The 17913-nt window shown below is 43.7% G+C and overlaps 1 protein-coding gene across 1 annotated transcript; it reads left to right on the forward strand.

Annotated features, from left to right (window-relative positions):
* Positions 1–6089: 6089 nt before the first annotated feature.
* LOC311030213 (uncharacterized protein) lies at positions 6090–8680 on the forward strand. Its single transcript, XM_084035845.1, has 3 exons — positions 6090–7055; positions 8341–8417; positions 8541–8680. Exons 1-2 carry the CDS (start codon positions 6457–6459, stop codon positions 8414–8416), a joined length of 675 nt encoding a protein of 224 aa, XP_083891971.1. The 5' UTR covers positions 6090–6456; the 3' UTR covers position 8417; positions 8541–8680.
* Positions 8681–17913: the final 9233 nt, after the last annotated feature.

A 17913-nucleotide genomic window follows, 5' to 3' on the forward strand; every position in this document is an offset into this window, starting at 1 on the left:
CTTGATCTGTTTAATAAAGGAAGGACAGTAATTTCAATTTCAGCATTTTGATTATTTTTAGAGGAATTAAACCACCAAATGTTCATATTTTGTACAAACTCCATTAGGATAACATTTCATCAGCTGCTTACCTCTGCCTCGCAAAACAAAGCAGGCCATCTCTTCTTCGTTCGTTAGCAGGCTCCGGTTGCATTGTGGGATAGCGTAGTGACCCCCACTGTTTACTGTGGCGGTAGTACGCATTCGGAAACGTTTTCCGTACTACACAATGCGCACTGAGCATTCGTCCCCCGTGTGGTAAAATGTTTAATTGCACACTGCATTAGTTTAATCGATGAAAAATGTACGTAATCGACGAAATTCTTATATAATATATATATAATAGGATAATATACGAAATTCAATTAGTCGATCGTAGATTAATCATGCCCATCCCTAACTCTGACTGTAACTCCCCCCCCCCCCCACCCCCGACGTCTGCCCCTCTTATATACTATGGTGTGCCCGCATGCACGCCCGCCTGGCTGAATGGCTGAAAAGCACAACATGCCCCAGCGAAAACGCTAGTATTCATTAATATTCAATCACTGAAATACAACAACCACACAATAGAACACACAAACTAACCGTTGAATTAAGGCAGCTGTACAGGTCTCACACGCCGTAAAATCAGTTTTTTTTTTTCCAATGGAGTCTGGTGACTTGGAGCTTAGCCACCAGACTTCATTGAAATTCTACGGCATGGAAAACCATCCTACAGCTTCCTTAATTTAACAGTTAGTTACACATGGCTAGAAGATATGTATATCTTGCAATAACGAGATATGTCTAGTAGAATACCGAGTGGCCTATTTGAACTTGCCGGTCTGAAAGGACTGCAGTGCCGTTCTCGCTCGACTGCGCTGTTTGCTGCTTGAACATACCGAGACAAGCACGGCATGCATCGTGCTAGCTTGCGATAAGCTAAAGCTAACGGCGACGGCGAGCATTATTTATTCTGTTTAGGGTCATACTATCGTCAGTGAAAATGCATACCATATCCACTTATTTATCATGTATTATATTCACATTCATGAAAAAAACTCACACTTCAAGTCTAATTGGAAAGAAGGTTAAAACTTGCCTGTGTTGTCTCCAGCCCTGACGAAAGACGACTCGTGGGAGTTCAGGTAACAAACCTCAACTCGGAAAGTTGGCTTTCCCGCATTTTACGACAAGGACATACGAGTTGGCAGAACTTTTTTACTTGTTGTGCACAGGTTGTGCATCCCAACTGAAGGAAATAAGTCGTGATAACTTACAAAATGCTGTTGAAACATAAAAAATGCATGGTTTGCTGGAATTACTTACATTTTTAAGTCAAATAGGAATAATTTATTTTTTTAAGTCTTAAAAACTTAAAATACTTTTTTAGGACAACAATATTAAGTTGGAGTTTTTACAGTGTGTACATTAATAAATTCAGACTGCAAGCATGTTTCCACTTCTAATATATTGGTGCTGGATGTGTAAATAACTGTATCATCGGCATACAATTGGGTATGGCAGCCAGAGGAGGATAGAGGAAGATCATTAATAAATATAGAAAATAGAAGTGGCCCTAAAGATGACCCTTGCGGAACACCCCTTTCTATAATTAAATAATCAGATTGACTTCCTCCACAATTTACACATTGACGTCTATTATGTAAGTAGGAGTTGAACCACAGTAAGGCATGACGAGACAGTCCTATTGTATATAGTTTGTCCAGCAGCAGGTAATGATCTACAATGTCAAAAGCTTTGCTCAAATCTAAAAAGACTGCACCAGTGAATTTGTCACTGTCTAACACTGATAGCACGTCACTAGTGAATTTAAGCAAAGCTGTGGTTGTGGAGTGGTTGGGCCTAAAGCCTGATTGGCATGGAGACAAGATGTTATAGTCAAAGATATGTTGAGATAGTTGATTGAAAACAAATTTTTCAAAAATCTTAACAACAGAACTAATAATACTAATTGGGCGATAGTTGTTAAGATCAAGTGGGTCACCCCCTTTAAAAATTGGGGTGACCTTGGCACGTTTCCATGATAATGGGAGTGCACTAGTAGATAATGACAGGTTAAATAAGTCTGCTAGTGGATAGATTAGCACATGAGAGGCTAATTTAATAAACTTAGTCTCCAGGCCATCTGGCCCAGGGCCACAGTCTTTCTTTAATGTATCAATGACCATTTGGACCTCAACAGGTGAAATTGTTCTGAATGAAAAGGAACCACTAGGAGCTAGATTGTTATAGGTATTAGACATTTTATATTAATCAAACTTAAAGGAACTGCCCACGGAGGAGAAGTGCTTGTTAAAGGCATCAGACACAAGACAAGGATCTTGAATAATATTATTATTGACTCGGATGTGGGTGTTCAAGTTTTTATCAGATTTATTGAGAATCGTGTTTATTCTATTCCAGAACTCTTTGGGGTTGGGAAAGTCCTCAGAGAGACGATTCTTGTAATAATTTGATTTTGCATTCCGTGTTTTTGTTTTACATTGATTTCTTAAGGTTTTATATTTTTCCCGATCAGCAAGATCTTTACTTGTCCTATATTTTCGCCAGACTGCGTCCCTTTGCTTAAAAAGAGTTATCAGCTCTGAGCTGATCCAAGGTAGATGTCTGCCTTTAACCTTGACCTCTCTCCATGGGGCATGTATGTCAATAATTTTTGCAAATTCAGAAAAGAAAAAATTCCAGGCATCTTCGATGTTAGGTATAAGTTGAAATCGTTCCCAGTTGATATTAATTACATCATATATGAACCTGTCAATATTAATATTCTTACATTGTCTTATTCTAATACATTTTGGTGGGGATCTGGGAAAATAGATCTTCACTACACAAAAGATAGCTGAGTGGTCGCTAAAGCAATCAGAGAGAACACCAGATTTAACTATCCTTTCAGGGTGCGTAACAAGAATCCAATCAATAAGTGTCTTTGATCTGGGGTTTTCTCTGGTGGGCTAATATTAATACTTTTGAAAAGATTTTTGTCATCTGTGGAAGAACGATCCAGCCAATTGATATTGAAATCTCCAAGGATAATTAATTCACTAGGATGTTCGAAGGAGTTAATAGTAGATAGTATAGATTTAGTTGATTCAGGGTGGACAGGTGGGGGCCTATAAATGCTACCAATGATCAAGTGTTTGTTTACATGAAATATTAATTTAACAAATATACCTTCAAAGAACTGAGGAGTTAGTTTGGGTGAGATGAGCTCTGAAACAAAGCGTGAGGATATATATATTACCACTCCTCCTCCTCTAGTTCCTCTATCAGCTCTGTACAGTGTATAATTGTCCAATTTGATCTCAGAGTCACTAATATTGCTATAGCCAAGTTTCTGAGAAGGTGAGCACATCAGGATGATGCTGTACAACCCAGACTCTAAGAAGATCAATTTTGGGGAGAAGACTTCTTATATTTAAATGGGTAACTTTAAGTCCTTTGACAGTTTCAATCATGGTTCAAAAGGGCATATGGTGAAGGTAGCGGCCGGTGAGTGGTGGGGGCAGGAGGAGAGAGAGCCTAGTGAAACACAAACAAAACAACAAAAAACACATACTGTACACTCACCCATACAAACGTACACATATAAAATAAAAAGCAGGAGGAACATGCGGCACGTTCACAGGCCGTGTTACTCCTCAAAACTCACTGCCTGGTCTGCATGGCTCATGAGAAAAATAAAAATAAGTAATGATAATAATAATACATAAGTGTGTATATATATACATAAAAAAAGAAGAGAAGAGGGGGAGAAAGAGAGAAGAAAAAAGAAGAAGAAAAAAACAAACAAAAAGAAAACGAACGAATAAACAGACAAGCAAAGAAAATTGTAAGCAGTCTTAGAATGTTAAAAATAAATAAATTAATAAAATTAATTACTGTACTGTCATCGTTGGAAAGTAAATAGCTGCTTATTATTTTGCTTATGAACTATAGCAATAGTTTAAAAAAAAAATCAACAACAAAGAACAAAACAAAACAATTAATTTCATTCTGATATTTATTTAATTTTTCTTCCATTTCATTCAGTTCATTGCCTTCTTTCCTCATTTCCCATGAGTTTTACGACATGTGTCGCTTTCACTCCCCTGCTTACGTCACCGGAGCCGTCTCTATTTGCGGCAAATAAGGGGGCCATTAAGCCGGGTATACATGTATTCATGCTGGTTGAGGCCAAAATCAAAATATATATTCATAACGGCAACAAGCCTGCTGAAAGTAAGTTACAACAACCAGCAAAGTAATATATTTAGTTCAAAAGAAAGATACGTGTCATCACAACAAGTGGACTGTCACTTTATAAGTTTAATGTTACGGAGAAGGAGCAGAGAAGTCTTTAAGGAAAGCATCAACTTCATCAGGAGTGCGAAAAAGTCTCGTCTTACCCTCGTGGATCACTTTTAGCGTGCAGGGGGAAGCAGAGAGTATTTAAGGTCCATATCACGTAGTTTCTTCTTGTGTGGATCAAATTCCCGACGCTTCTGAACGAGGCTGGCGCTGAAGTCCGGAAAGATGTGGACTCGAGATCCATTGAACAGAAGCTCCCTCTTTTCTCTGGAGAGCCTCAGGATCTTCAGCTTATCCTGGAAGTGGGAGCATTTAACCAGGATCGGCCTCGGACCGGCATTGAAGCTTTGTTTGGTGAAAGTTGGGGAGCGATGTGCCCGTTCAATGCTCGGTGGAGAGGGGAAGTTGGGCTGACCAAAAAGCTGGACAATCAGGTGTTTAATAAATCCAAGGATGTCATTGCCCTCCGCGTTCTCAGGGACATGGATGAAACGGAGATTGGAGGCCCGACTTCGGTTTTCGGCATCTTCGGCTCGTTGTTTCAGGTATGCGTTGTCTTTTTCAAGCATTTTGACACGCTGAGTGAGGTCCTGTAAGTCATCCTCGTTTGTGCCGACCCTCCGCTCCAGCTCGGAGACTTGGTCTCCGAGTGTGGATAATGAGACGTGTATCTTGTTAAGACTCCCTTCAATGCGTTCAATTTTGGCATCAAAATGTGTGATCAGTTCAGTTTTGATTGTCCCCATCCCCTTTAGTTCAGCTTGAATTTGCTGCATCCCATCAGCAATAGATTGGAAAACGGCAGACTCCATTGAGATGAAGTGGCTTTTTCATGCACACATGGGCTCCACGGACAAATAACTAAGCCAGCAGACCAGAGCTCTGGGACACACTTCACCCCACGGTAGAGGTCGACCGATAGTGGATTTTTAAAGGCCGATATAATAACGATAGTTTGGAGCAGGAAAAAGCCGATAGCCGATTAATCGGCCGATACCGAAAAAAAAAAATTCAACACTGTTGGAAATTCACAATCTCTGACTTTATTAGCAGCAACTGCTTTACTGAACAGCTAATAAATATCCAAATGTATAAAATCGCAAAGTGAACATCAAACTCAAAGTAATAAATACCAAAATAAATATATAAATCTTTAACTGGATATAAAAGTAATAAATACCGAAATAAATAAATCTGCATAACTGAACATCAGTCTCAATGTAACATCAGTCTCAATGTAATAATAAACACCTAAATGGATATACTGAACATCAGTCTAAACACCTAAATGAAATCTGGAACTGAACATCAAAGTTACTCAAAGTGATTAATCAATCTGGAACAGAGCATCAAACTAACAGTAGGCTAAAGGAAAAAGTCAGTTTGAGTAGGAGCTATTTTTTCCCCTCAAAGACTTAGTACTCCACGTTGACACGCGACACCCCCCCCCCCCCCCCCCCCACCCGTTTATGCTTGTTGAACAGGTGGTACTTATTGCCTCCACCAAGGAGGTTATGTCTGTTCACTTTCAACTTGTGAAGGTTTAAATACACTTACAGTAACGCGTGTCGTCGTCTCCACCTCCTTCTCCTCTCTCTGCTGCCGCTGCGCTGCTCACGCTCCGTCTCTCTCTCTCCCTCCCTCCCCCATGCGCGCTGTGTGCAGAGCAGCCCCGCCCCTCAGTGATCAGAGAGACAGAGAGCAGCAGGCCATGGAAGGAGCAGTTCACGGCGCTGCGGGGGGGGGAAACAGCCATCGGCCACTATCGGGGCCATTTTCCGTTAATTACGATAGTTTGTAAAACGTCCTATCGGGGCCGATTAATCCGCCAAACCGATGAATCGGTCGACCTCTACCCCACGGCAGCCATTTCAGGAGCACTGACAGCAGTTGTGGAACATCTTTTCTGCGTACGGTCTCCGTGAGGAGATTGTTTCTGACAACGGTCCTCAATTTATCTCACAGGAGTACAAGACATTCCTGTAAAGCAGTGGCATAAAGCAGACCTTGGTACCAGCCTACCATCCCGCTTCTAATGGAGCTGCAGAGCGAGCAGTTCAGACAGTGAAAGCATGACTGCTGAAACAAGTACTCGATGAAAAGAAACAAAATGTCACTATAACAATGCAGCATAGGCTAGCCAACTTCCTGATGTCATACAGGAGTACACCCCACAGCGTTACAGGATGCGCACCAGCTGAACTGTTCCTCAAACGTCAGATCAGGACCAGGTTCAGCTCACTGAAACCAGATCTTGCTCGAGTGGTGGAAGCCAAACAACAAAAACAGAAAGACTACCATGATCAAACCGCCTCCAAGCTGAGACATCTGTCTGAGGGTGACTCAGTCCTGATCCGAATCTTCCGCAGAGGAAAGGAGAGGTGGACGAAAGGAACAGTGGAAAAGAGACTGGGACAGTCACCTACCTGGTGTGGAACGGTCCACATCGACCATCTGCTGTACAACCGACCGTCCAGTCCAGAGACATGGGAGTTTCCGCGTGAGCAGTTGGACGCCATCAACAACTACCCTGCAGTGGTTCATGCGGACTTGGGGGGGGGAGGCACACCTGGAGCAGTAGGTGGTAGCCCGTTCTCACCTGAAGCAACATCGTTGGTGGCTAAAGAGACGCTTGCAACACCTTCACCAGGCTCAGTGGCCTGTGACAAGGCAGTGACACCTGCCAACCGAGCAGCCAGTTCCCCAGAGGTGCTGGGGCGCAGGTACCCTTTGAGAGAAAGAGCACCTCCTAAACCACTGACCTTGTGATCAGTCAGTTCCTGTGGAACATTGTTCCTAAAGTCAAAGAGTTCCTGTTCATAAAAATGTGAAGAAGAGTTCCTGAGACTGAAATGTAAAAGGGCAATTATGGGTTTAATGGTTTGTGTCAGCAGTAATGATTTAGTTCCAATTTTGAAAGTAAAGTAAGCAATTTTCTGTTTTTTAGTTATGAGTTGATTATTAATGGGAACTTCATAGTTTAACGGGAAGGAGTGTAGTATATTGATACTATAACTGCTTAGCTGCTTAGTGTTATATGATTTGTAGTTAAACACCGCCATCTAGTGGTTACTTAGTTATGCTGCAATGCCCAGATGTTGACAGTTTTGGTAGTCTGAGAGCTGCAATAAAGGAGTGCAGACGTGTACAAGTTGGTCTCCGTGTTCCTCAACTGTTCTGGATATATTAGCAGTGTCATATTAGTACAACGTTATTACAGAGGCGATGCAGGCTGATGGTTCACCTACTTTTGTAGCTTTCTGTGGGAAATAAAGAAAGCCAAATGAAATGTGAATGATTGCTCTTTTTCTGACTGCTGGAAGGTGATTGATTAACCTTCAAAGTGATAAGAGGTCCAGATCTGAGAGCACATCAGCGGTGATGTGTAGCCTGATATTAGATGTGCAGCCGGACTGAGAATATTGTTCCGATAAATCAGGGAATGAGAGCTCATGTAAACAAATCTAAATAATCCCCCTGTTGTAAAACTGTGAATTATTTCTGCTTCAACTTGATGCTGTTGAGAAGCAAAGGACAGACTCAGGGTTTCTTCAAGTAAACCTGCCAGGAAGCAGGTTAGGTTCCCAGAGTCAGTTACCATGGTGACTGACACAGAGTTTAAGATACCTCTCATTCAGGAAAAAGAAAAGCCAGAGTTTCCCTCATCTCAGGGTTCACTTATGTTTTCACATAACCTGCTTTCTATAATACCCCTCTGGATCAGTATGGTATACAATACTGCTACCAGTAAATAGTCCACCATGTATCTAGTAATTACTGGTGGTCAGTTTCCGTGTGATCTAACTGCTATAGAAATCCCAGAAGCTTTTTAATGGACTACATGTAACTCAAAACAATAACATACCTGTAATAGCCTGCACTTTGGCGACATCATGTGGATGATGTGGAAACACCCTGAATCATTGTTTCATAAACATACTGTGGAACCCCTCGAATTCCAATCTGAATCCCCACCGTGAAGGGATGACATGATTTCATTCATTCCAGGTGCCATGACCAGTATTATCATCCGTCAGCTTCTTCAAGAGAGACGAGAGATCAGAATCACATTTCACTTCATTGAGGTACAAAAGACATTTACACAACCTGGTGGGAGGAAATAGCAGCAGATCAAATGTTGTGTTCATTTTGTTTGTTCGAGATTGTGATTCTTTTATGCTTGTTTTTCTGGCTCCAAATAAACACAGCAGACAAACTCTCCAGTTTGTCCAGCTGTCATGCTGACTGACCTGTGAATGACAATCTGACGGCTGTGATCCCATCCTGTGCACACTTTGGAGGTCAATGAAGATTTATGGTTGTAATGGTAATAAATGTTCTTCTAAAGGCACTAAATAAATAACGTTTTTTATTATTATCAGCCCTTATTTATGATAATGACAATATTTTTAGACACACAAGTGTGCATGCACATGCTTTTGACTTGATTTCTCAAAGGAAATACAGTATGTTTAAAGGACACTCTTCTAATCCACTCTATTGTGTGGGACCAGACATGAATGAAAGGTGTTTGACAATGATGATATTGTTGAATATATTACATTAAAGTAAATGAAATACATTATGCTTAGCTGACATGCACATGACAGCCAAAAGGAGTTTATATGTGAAAATAAGATATCTAAGTTTTCCATGCATTTGGGTGTGAGATCTCTGACCTTTGCTTGACCTATTTATTCAATATAATATCATTTTACCATAATAATATAATATTCAATATAAATATACTTGGAATTCTCTGGGCTGAGGAGAAACCCAACTCTTCATCTGAGGTCTTGAAAGTTTAAAAAGTGAAAAGAAAATAGCTGAAAAGCAATAAAACAGAGGAAGAATGTTTGTCTGAGAGTACACAACAGCTGGGAAAGAAGTATGGCTTCCAATGTCGTGCCGTTTTGGACTTCCTTGGTATGTGGCGTCCTCAGACCTCCGTACTGTCTGAACTTTTACACCGTCACACTCCAGCTGGAGCACTGAGGTCGGCAGGTCTAATGCTGCCGGATGTCCCCAGGACCAGACTCAAATCCAGGGGGGACCGAGCCTTTGTGGGGGCTGCACCAAGGCTCTGGATCAGCCTCGGGACATTAGATCTGCCCAGACCCTGGAGGTTTTTATGTCCTCATTGAAGACTCAGCTTTTCTCTCTGGCTTTTGATTCAAACTGAGCAAGACATCTGTAGGGACATTTACCTATATGTGCCCTACTGCGAGGGGCAACGAGGGCTTTAACAAAGTTTGACGCGTGATGTGTATTGATTCAATGTCCAGAGTTGTATAATTCGTATCGGATATGTGCTTCGAATAAGTAGGTTCCCATGGCAACCACAGGTGATTGACAGGTCACATAGCAACCACCTGATCTTGTTGTTTCCTGGCAAAGCCAGATGATTCATTAAATAAAAACATACAAAAATGCATTTTGGCTCTAACACACCGGCCCCCAATTGGGAATGGCAGGAGGCCAGGCACAATTCAACAAATTTGTAACAATGAGCCAAATATTTAATACATGATTCAAAAAAAAATAAACAAAAAAAACCCTTCTGTCTTAGAGGCTTGAAGTTTCAGCTTCTTGTAGCAAGCATAGCTTCGTTACTGGTCTATCCAGTGTGCTTGTTTTCACTCGAGCAGAATGCACCAGTCCTCTTCTGTCAGGATACGTCTCCAGGACTCTTCCCAGCAACCAGGAACCACGTGGAGCTGTGGCGTCTGCGATCAGTACGATGTCGCCAGGGACAAGACTCCATCTTTCTTTACTCCACCTCTGCCTCTCCTGTAGCAAAGGTAGGTACTCTCTCAGCCACCGCTTCCAGAAAAGGTCGGAGAGGTACTGGACCTTCCTCCATCTCCTCCTGAGGTAGAGGTCAGTCTCCTCAAACAATCCAGGTGGTAAGACTGGCATTCCTTTCATGTTGAGGATGTGATTAGGAGTGAGAGCTTCGAGATCATTGGGATCTCCTGACATCTTTGTTATGGGGCGGTCATTGAGGATGGCTTCAACTTCACACAGCACAGTATGAAGTCCTTCATCATTCAAGGTTTGCTGGTGGAGAACTGATGTTAATATCTGCCGAATCATCCTTATAATCCGCTCCCATGCACCGCCATGGTGTGATGCTGTTGGTGGGTTGAAGCTCCACTGCATTTCATCCTCCAAAAATGCAGATTGTATTTTGCTGTGATTTAAAGCAGCAAGAGCGTCCCTCAGCTCTTTCTTAGCACCAACAAAATTGGTTCCGTTGTCAGACCTCAGATGAGAGATGGGGCCTTTTTGACAAACAAACCTGCGTATAGCATTTATGCAGGAGTCCGTATCTAATGAATATGCAACTTCCAAGTGCACTGCCCTTGATGCCATACATGTGAAAAGGACTCCATAGCGCTTTTCAAAGGAACGTCCCCTCTTGACTTCAATTGGGCCAAAATAGTCAACTCCAGTGTTGGTGAATGGAGGAAGATCAGCGATGATTCGCTCGAGAGGTAAGTCGGCCATATTCTGCTCACCTAATTTACCTCTATGGCGTCTGCAAATGACACAGTCGGACAGGATTTTTCTTGTGGCTGCATTGGCACTTGTAATCCAATATTTACTTCTTAGTCTGGAGACTACATGATTTCTCCCACCATGGCCGAGCTGTTCATGAATGTGTTTCAGAATAAGAGTTGAGATATGGAGGTCTTTCGCGAGGATAGTGGGATGTTTTGACTCCTCAGACATTGCTGCCCTTCTCAGCCTCCCTCCAACTCTCAGCAGGCCGTCTTTCAGCTTGGGGTCGAGTTTGTAGATGGAACTCTTCCTCTTTACTTCACCCTTCCCAGAGGTCAAAACAGCAAGCTCTTCCGGATACCTTTGCTGTTGGGCGAAGCGAACAATGGCAGTCTCGGCTCTGGTGAGATCGACGGGTGTTAAGCTTTGGTTTCCACATGCAGCTCTCCAGCGTTTCATTTCCTGTTCGACTTTGTTTGCAGCTTCATGACTCAACTGATTTCTCTTCCGAATCATCTCCAGTAGAGTCGTCTTTAACTTGAGAATCCAAGCAACTGACCGCTTCAGCTTTTTCCAGTCTGAAAAGTATGTGATCAGTTGGTGACAGTGAGCACATTGGTGACAAGTTCCTTTTTGACCTCCGGGTCATCACCAGCAATGTCGGCGTGCTCCAAGGGACTTTCTGGCCACTCCTCCTCTTGTTTCCACAGAAACTCAGGGCCTACTATCCAACCTTTTTTGGTCAGCAAATCATCCACTTTCACTCCTCTTGAGGCCTTATCAGCAGGGTTCTGGGTGGTAGGAATGTACCTCCATTGTGTGACGTCAGATGCTCTTCAGATGGCAGAAATTCGGTTTGCCACGAAAGTGTGAAATCTTTTGTTTTCATTTCTGATGTATCTTAAAACTGACGTGCTGTCCGTCCAAAAACAAGATTTCTCAAGGTGAATCTGGATTTCTCCTCTGAGCATCGTGTCCACACGTACAGCGAGAACAGCTGCCGTGAGCTCCAGGCGTGGAATGGTCACCTGTTTAAGAGAGGCAACTCGGGCTTTGCCTAGCAGGAAAGAGACATGACATTGGTTGCTGTTGTTCCATATCTTCAGATAGGTCACTGTGCCATATCCACTTTCGCTGGCATCAGAGAAGTGGTGTAACTGACCACAGATCGTCTCTCCAAAATCCACAGGCTTGAGGCATCTTCCCACTTCAAATGCCTTCACTCCTTCCAAGTCTCTCAGCCACTTGTCCCACTGCTGTTGGAGAACTGGATTAATTTTATCATCCCACTCATAATTCCTCCGACACATGTCTTGCAGTATAAGTTTGGCTGGGAGTGTGAGTGGGGCAAGAAATCCCAGTGGATCGTAGATTGAGCTGACCATCGACAAAATCCCACGTCGAGTATGAGGCTGTTCTTTTAGAGCCAACTTGAACTTGAAGGTGTCACTCTCAACACACCAAAGAAGCCCAAGTGCTCTTTCGACTGGCAGTTGATCTCTGTCCAAGTCCAATTCATGTAGATTCTTGGATCTGTTTTCCTCAGGAATGGATAGCAACACTCTACGATTGTTGCTGATCCATTTGGTCAGATGGAAGCCTCCTTTTTGACAAATGTCAGTCAAATCTTTGACCATTTTTTCAGCCTCTTCTTCTGATGGCAAGCTCTTAAGGCAATCATCCATATAGAAGTTCCTGTTGACTGTGTCAATTACATCCACAGGGAAACTGTCACAGTGATCTTCTGCTGTCTTTCGCAGGGCATGACAAGCACAGCTGGGAGAAGAAACTGCCCCAAACAGATGCACAGTCATCCTGTATTCGACTAGTTCTTGGGATACGTCGCCATCTGGCCACCACAAGAACCGAAGAAAGTCTCTGTCTTTCTGTGCCACGTTTACTTGATGGAACATCGCTTTGACATCAGTCATTAAGGCTACAGGCTCTTGACGGAATCTTGTCAGGACTCCTAGCAAAGTGCTGGTGAGGTAAGGGCCTTGTAGAAGCTCCTTGTTGAGAGACTTTCCTCTGTACTCTGTGCCACAATCAAAGACAACCCGCCGAGTTCTTTTCTTGGGGTGGTACACCCCATGGTGTGGAATGTACCACACTTTTCCATCTGAACGTCCAATTTCATGTTCAGGCACAGGTTCAGCATAGCCTTTGCTGATTACATCATTGAGAAAGTCTGTGTACTCTTTATGGAACTTTTCATCTCTCCCAAACCGCCTTTTCAGCCCAAGTATTTGTTGCCTTGCAACACACTGATTGTTTGGGAGGGAGACATCTTTTCTCTTAAAGGGGCGGTCCAAAGTGTAGTGGCCATCTTCAAGCTGAGTCAGTCATAATTTCCATAAACTTCATATCATGCCTTGACAGTTCCTCTTTGTCCTCTGATGACCGTTCATTGAAATCATGGTTGTACCGATTGTTCAGCAGCACCTCAAGGTTTGATATGGAGATTCTGTTAACATTGGCAGTGTGTTTCCTTTCACTCTGCTCCTCAGTGTGACCAGAAAGGGGACCATTGATGACCCACCCCAATAGGGTCTTAATGGCGTAAAGTCCATTGCCTTGGCTGTTCACCACCTCCCAAGGTTCAAGCAGTTTGGAGGCATTGGTACCAATCAATAGCTCCACTTCCGCTTCAATACGAGGAATGACAACCCCCTCCAAATATGGCCACTTAGACAACTCCTCTTCCTTGATGATGTTATTACAGCTCACAGGCATCCTCTTCTGAGTATAGACTTTCGGCAGCTCATAAAATTGGTCTCCAGTAAGACTTGCAATCTCCAGGTCTGTTACAATGTAGCTGGAGACGGATGCTTTAGGACCCATGGTGAGTAAACTGATGGTGGCTTTTCTCCCATTCAAGTTTAGCTGCTTCATCAGACTTTCAGAACAGAAAGTATCGGTGCTGCCTGGATCCAAAAACGCATATATGTTGATGATTTTGTGTCCCTTGCTGGACTTCACTTGTACAGGCAGGATTGACAAAGTCCCATCATTGCCACCGGCCCCTGTTTGGCTACATGTCTGCAATGAAATCTGTGCATTACTCACCACAGGTTTCTTGGGCTTTCCCAGGTTGCTTGCACTTCCCCTATGGAGGAGGCTGGGATGTTCTTTGTTGCATATCTTACAGGTTAACCGCTTCTCACAGTTCCTGCTGAGGTGTCCCACACGAAGGCAGCCAAAACAAATTCCCTTTTGCCTTTTCAAGGTGACCTTGTCTCTGTGTGTTGTCTCTTTAAACTGGGGACACTGATCCAGAGTGTGATTCTTTGAGCAGCAGAGACAAGCATTGGCTGTGGGAGCAGATGCATTTGTTGGTTTTGGGTTGTGTTTGGAGTCATTATGATTTTTCACTGCAGGGGTTTCTATGGTGGTGATCGTAGCAAAGCTGTCTCCTTTGTACTTGGGTTTGCTTTGTGATTTTGTTCTGTTTGTGGTCCTGCTTCCTGAGTTTGGTGAGTCATATTGAATATCTCCAAACATGGGGTCAGAGATGATCTTCAACTGGCGTTCGACAAATGCCACAATGTCAGTATATCTGGGTCTGCGATGTTGTTTTTCTGTTATGGCACATGCCGATGCTCTCCAATGCTCCCTTAGCTTGAATGGAAGTTTCGAAATGATCGTTTTCATGTTGGCTGGCATATTCAATTCATCCAAATACTGCACACTCTCCATAGCATTACAACATTCTCTCAGGAAAAGTGAATAAGCTTGAAGAGATTTGATGTCTTCTTTTTTCACTACCGGCCAGCTGAGCACTTTCTCCATATATGCCGCCGAAATCTTATGTTCGTCACCATAGTGCTGCTCAAGCAAATACTTGGCTCTTTCGTATCCCATTTCTGACACCATGTGTTGGCAACTGCGTACGAGTTCTTTAGGTTGACCCTTGGTGTACTTTTCCAAGTAGTACAGACAATCTCCTGTATTCTTTGCATTTTTCTCCACACAGTGGACAAAGGCCCGCACAAAGGATCGGTACTTAAGAGGATCCCCCTCAAAACAGGGGACCTCTCTCGGTGGCAGGAGGTGAGAGGTTTGCTGTTCCACAAGCAACGCTGTAATTTCATTTTGTCTGTACAACAGATCACACACGGTTGGGATTCCGCTGCCACTTTGAGGGGAGCTGGCTGCTTGATTGGTTGCTTGCACATGAGTGTTCATATGGCTTGAAATGTCCTGTGCTTCATTCCAAAAGGTGCGTTGTATCTGCAAGGCAGGTGATGGTTGGCTGGATAGCTGCTGCTGTGGTGCCAAAAGTGACTGCTGCTGCTGTAGCTGCTGCTGAGGTGGTGGCTGCTGCTGCTGTGTTGGTTGCTGCTGCCGCCGCTGTAGCCGCTGCTGTGGTGGTGGCTGCTGCCGCTGCTGTAGCCGCTGCTGTGGTGGTGGCTGCTGCCGCTGCTGTAGCCGCCGCTGCTGTAGCCGCCGCTGTGGTGGTGGATTGAACGCCACTGAGGGTTGTGTTACACTTTTTCTTTCCATAAAGTATTGTGCCATTCCATCAGATGCTGCATTTGAAACTGATTGGCTGGGAGATGTCAACACTGCAAGTTTTGCATCAGCAGATGCCAGTCTTGTGTTCAGTTCCAACATTTCCTTTTTCTTCCTGAGAGCTTCCCTTCTCCTCCTTTGCATTTCTTCCTCCATTTCTTCCTCCTCCTCCAGAGCATGTTTTTCTTTCAATGCTGCTGCTTGTATAGCGAGTGCAGCTCGCTCTGCCTCTGCACGTCTGCGTTCTGAGGAGGTGGAGGATCTGCTAGACCTGCTACCTCCAGTGCTTGTATGACTTTTATGTCCCTTTTCTATATTGGAAATACTGTCGTGTGGGCTTATTTCACTTTGTTCCTCCTCAGTGACATTCTCCATAGGTTTAGAAACCTTTTGATTTGTCCAGGTGTTAACCTCCTCAATAAAATCATTTACATTGAGCATTTTTGCATTAAACCAAGTAATGTGTTTTGCTTTTTCATCTGGAGGTAGCATGGGCAGAAGTGTGTCATGTGCCCCTGTTGCTTCCTTGATGATGTGGATGTACTTCATAAATTCACATTGCACTTGCTTTCACCAGTGTCCATGAGCTCTTGAATTGTTTTTTTCAGGTTGGTTGCCTTGTTCAGTTTAGATTTTCTTTCCTTCTGTAATTTTTCCAGTTTATCCAAATAAGCCTTTGGTGTCATGATACTTGTGCGTTTTTTTAACATTGGGGTTTCCGTTTCAACAGTGGCATCTGTGGCCGTCTGCTTGTCCTCCTCCTCCTTAGGCTGGGGTTCAGTTACTGCAGACTCACTGGGCTGTGACTGCTCTTCAGTCGGCAGCGGCGCTGCGTGTTCAACCTCAGGTGTTTCGTGTGGAGCTTCATTGTCAGCATTTGGATGCGTTTCGCTTTCAGCCGGAGTGGGCTTCTCAACCAATAACGCATCATCAGTTTGACCCTGTACACCATTAACGGTGTCCATCATTTGCAAAACACAGACCCAAATATACCATCGGATGAAATGTGAAAATACCGTCAGCCAAAAATATACTTTAGTAAAACCGGTCAGAAATGCAAAAACCCTTATATTTCGGTTAGACACCAAAACCTTGAGCTCTTGGACCCACGAACGGGTTGCAACAAAAACCACACAAAAAACCTTTAGTTCACTAATGCATTTGGATTTGTCTTTTTTCTCAAATGAACCTGTGTGCACACAAAGTTTTATGGCCATATATACCAGCTCGTGGCGGCGCGCGCTACATACCCCAGCCTTTGTCCATGCGCAGCGCTGCCGATCCGGTCGGCTTTTCTTCGAAAAGTCTTCAAACATAAACAGCGCTGCTCAAGTGAGCGCTGCCATCAGCTCCGTGCGGTGACGGTGCCGGTTCAATGCCGCGCCGTGCCGTTGTTAAACGTCGGTGCTACCAACTCCTCTGGCTGCACGCTCCTCTGAGCGGTGGGGGTTCGCTGGTCCAGCGATGCAGATGCCGCTCTAATGCAGGTTCCTCCGGTGTCGGTCGCCGGGCCGGGATGATGTGGGTCGGATATCCGCCTCTCCTGGTGCCGGTTCCTCCGCTGTCGGTCGCCGTGAAGCCGAGCTACTATTCTGTAGCTCCGTACTCCGTGAATAGGCACAGGCGTGCTGGTTCGCAAAAACACTAAATGTTCAATAAAAAATGAAAAAACGAATGCACAAAAATCCAACGCCGTCCATCCTCAGGCGTCCTGAGCGCGAAAATCCTCTTCTTTCACGCAACAAACATTTCCACAATAGCCCGTTCCAAGTAAACGAAGGCGAGTTTTGGACTTAATGTAGGGACATTTACCTATATGTGCCCTACTGCGAGGGGCTGGGGCAACGAGGGCTTTAACAAAGTTTGACGCGTGATGTGTATTGATTCAATGTCCAGAGTTGTATAATTCGTATCGGATATGTCAATCCATTTATTGACAGCAAAAATCTCAACGAAACAAAAACTCTTAACTTAAACAATGAATCCCGACCTGCGTGATACGGAACACTTAACACGGTCCAAAACTGTTTGTCCTCCAACTCGAAGCACCACACCTGCTTCAATCACTGCTTAGAATAAGGTTCCCATGGCAACCATAGGTGATTGACAGGTCACATAGCAACCACCTGATCTTGTTGTTTCCTGGCAAAGCCAGATGATTCATTAAATAAAAACAAACAAAAATGCATTTTGGCTCTAACAACATCCTTTTATTGTATGTTTATGTGTTCTGTCTTATATTATTGCATGATGTCTACTGTTTTATTTATGGTCCAGAACAGCACTTGTCAACTGTTGGGTGTTTTAAACACCCTTTATAAATAAAGTTTGAGTTTAGTTTGAAGGCTCTGTTAGAAGTGAGGAAACAAAGTCAATGTGCCGCTCCTCTTCCTGGAATGAACCCCAGCTTGAGAACGCCTCCCTCCTCTCTCTGCTCACACACACACACACACACACACACACACACACACACACACACACACACACACACACACACACACACACACACACACTTCCTTGTTCCCTCCCCTTCAGATCTACCATGTGAGGATGAGTGTAACCAAC

Source organism: Eutrigla gurnardus (genome assembly GCF_963514095.1).
Source record: "Eutrigla gurnardus genome assembly, chromosome: 19".
Taxonomy (NCBI): Eukaryota; Metazoa; Chordata; class Actinopteri; order Perciformes; family Triglidae; genus Eutrigla; species Eutrigla gurnardus.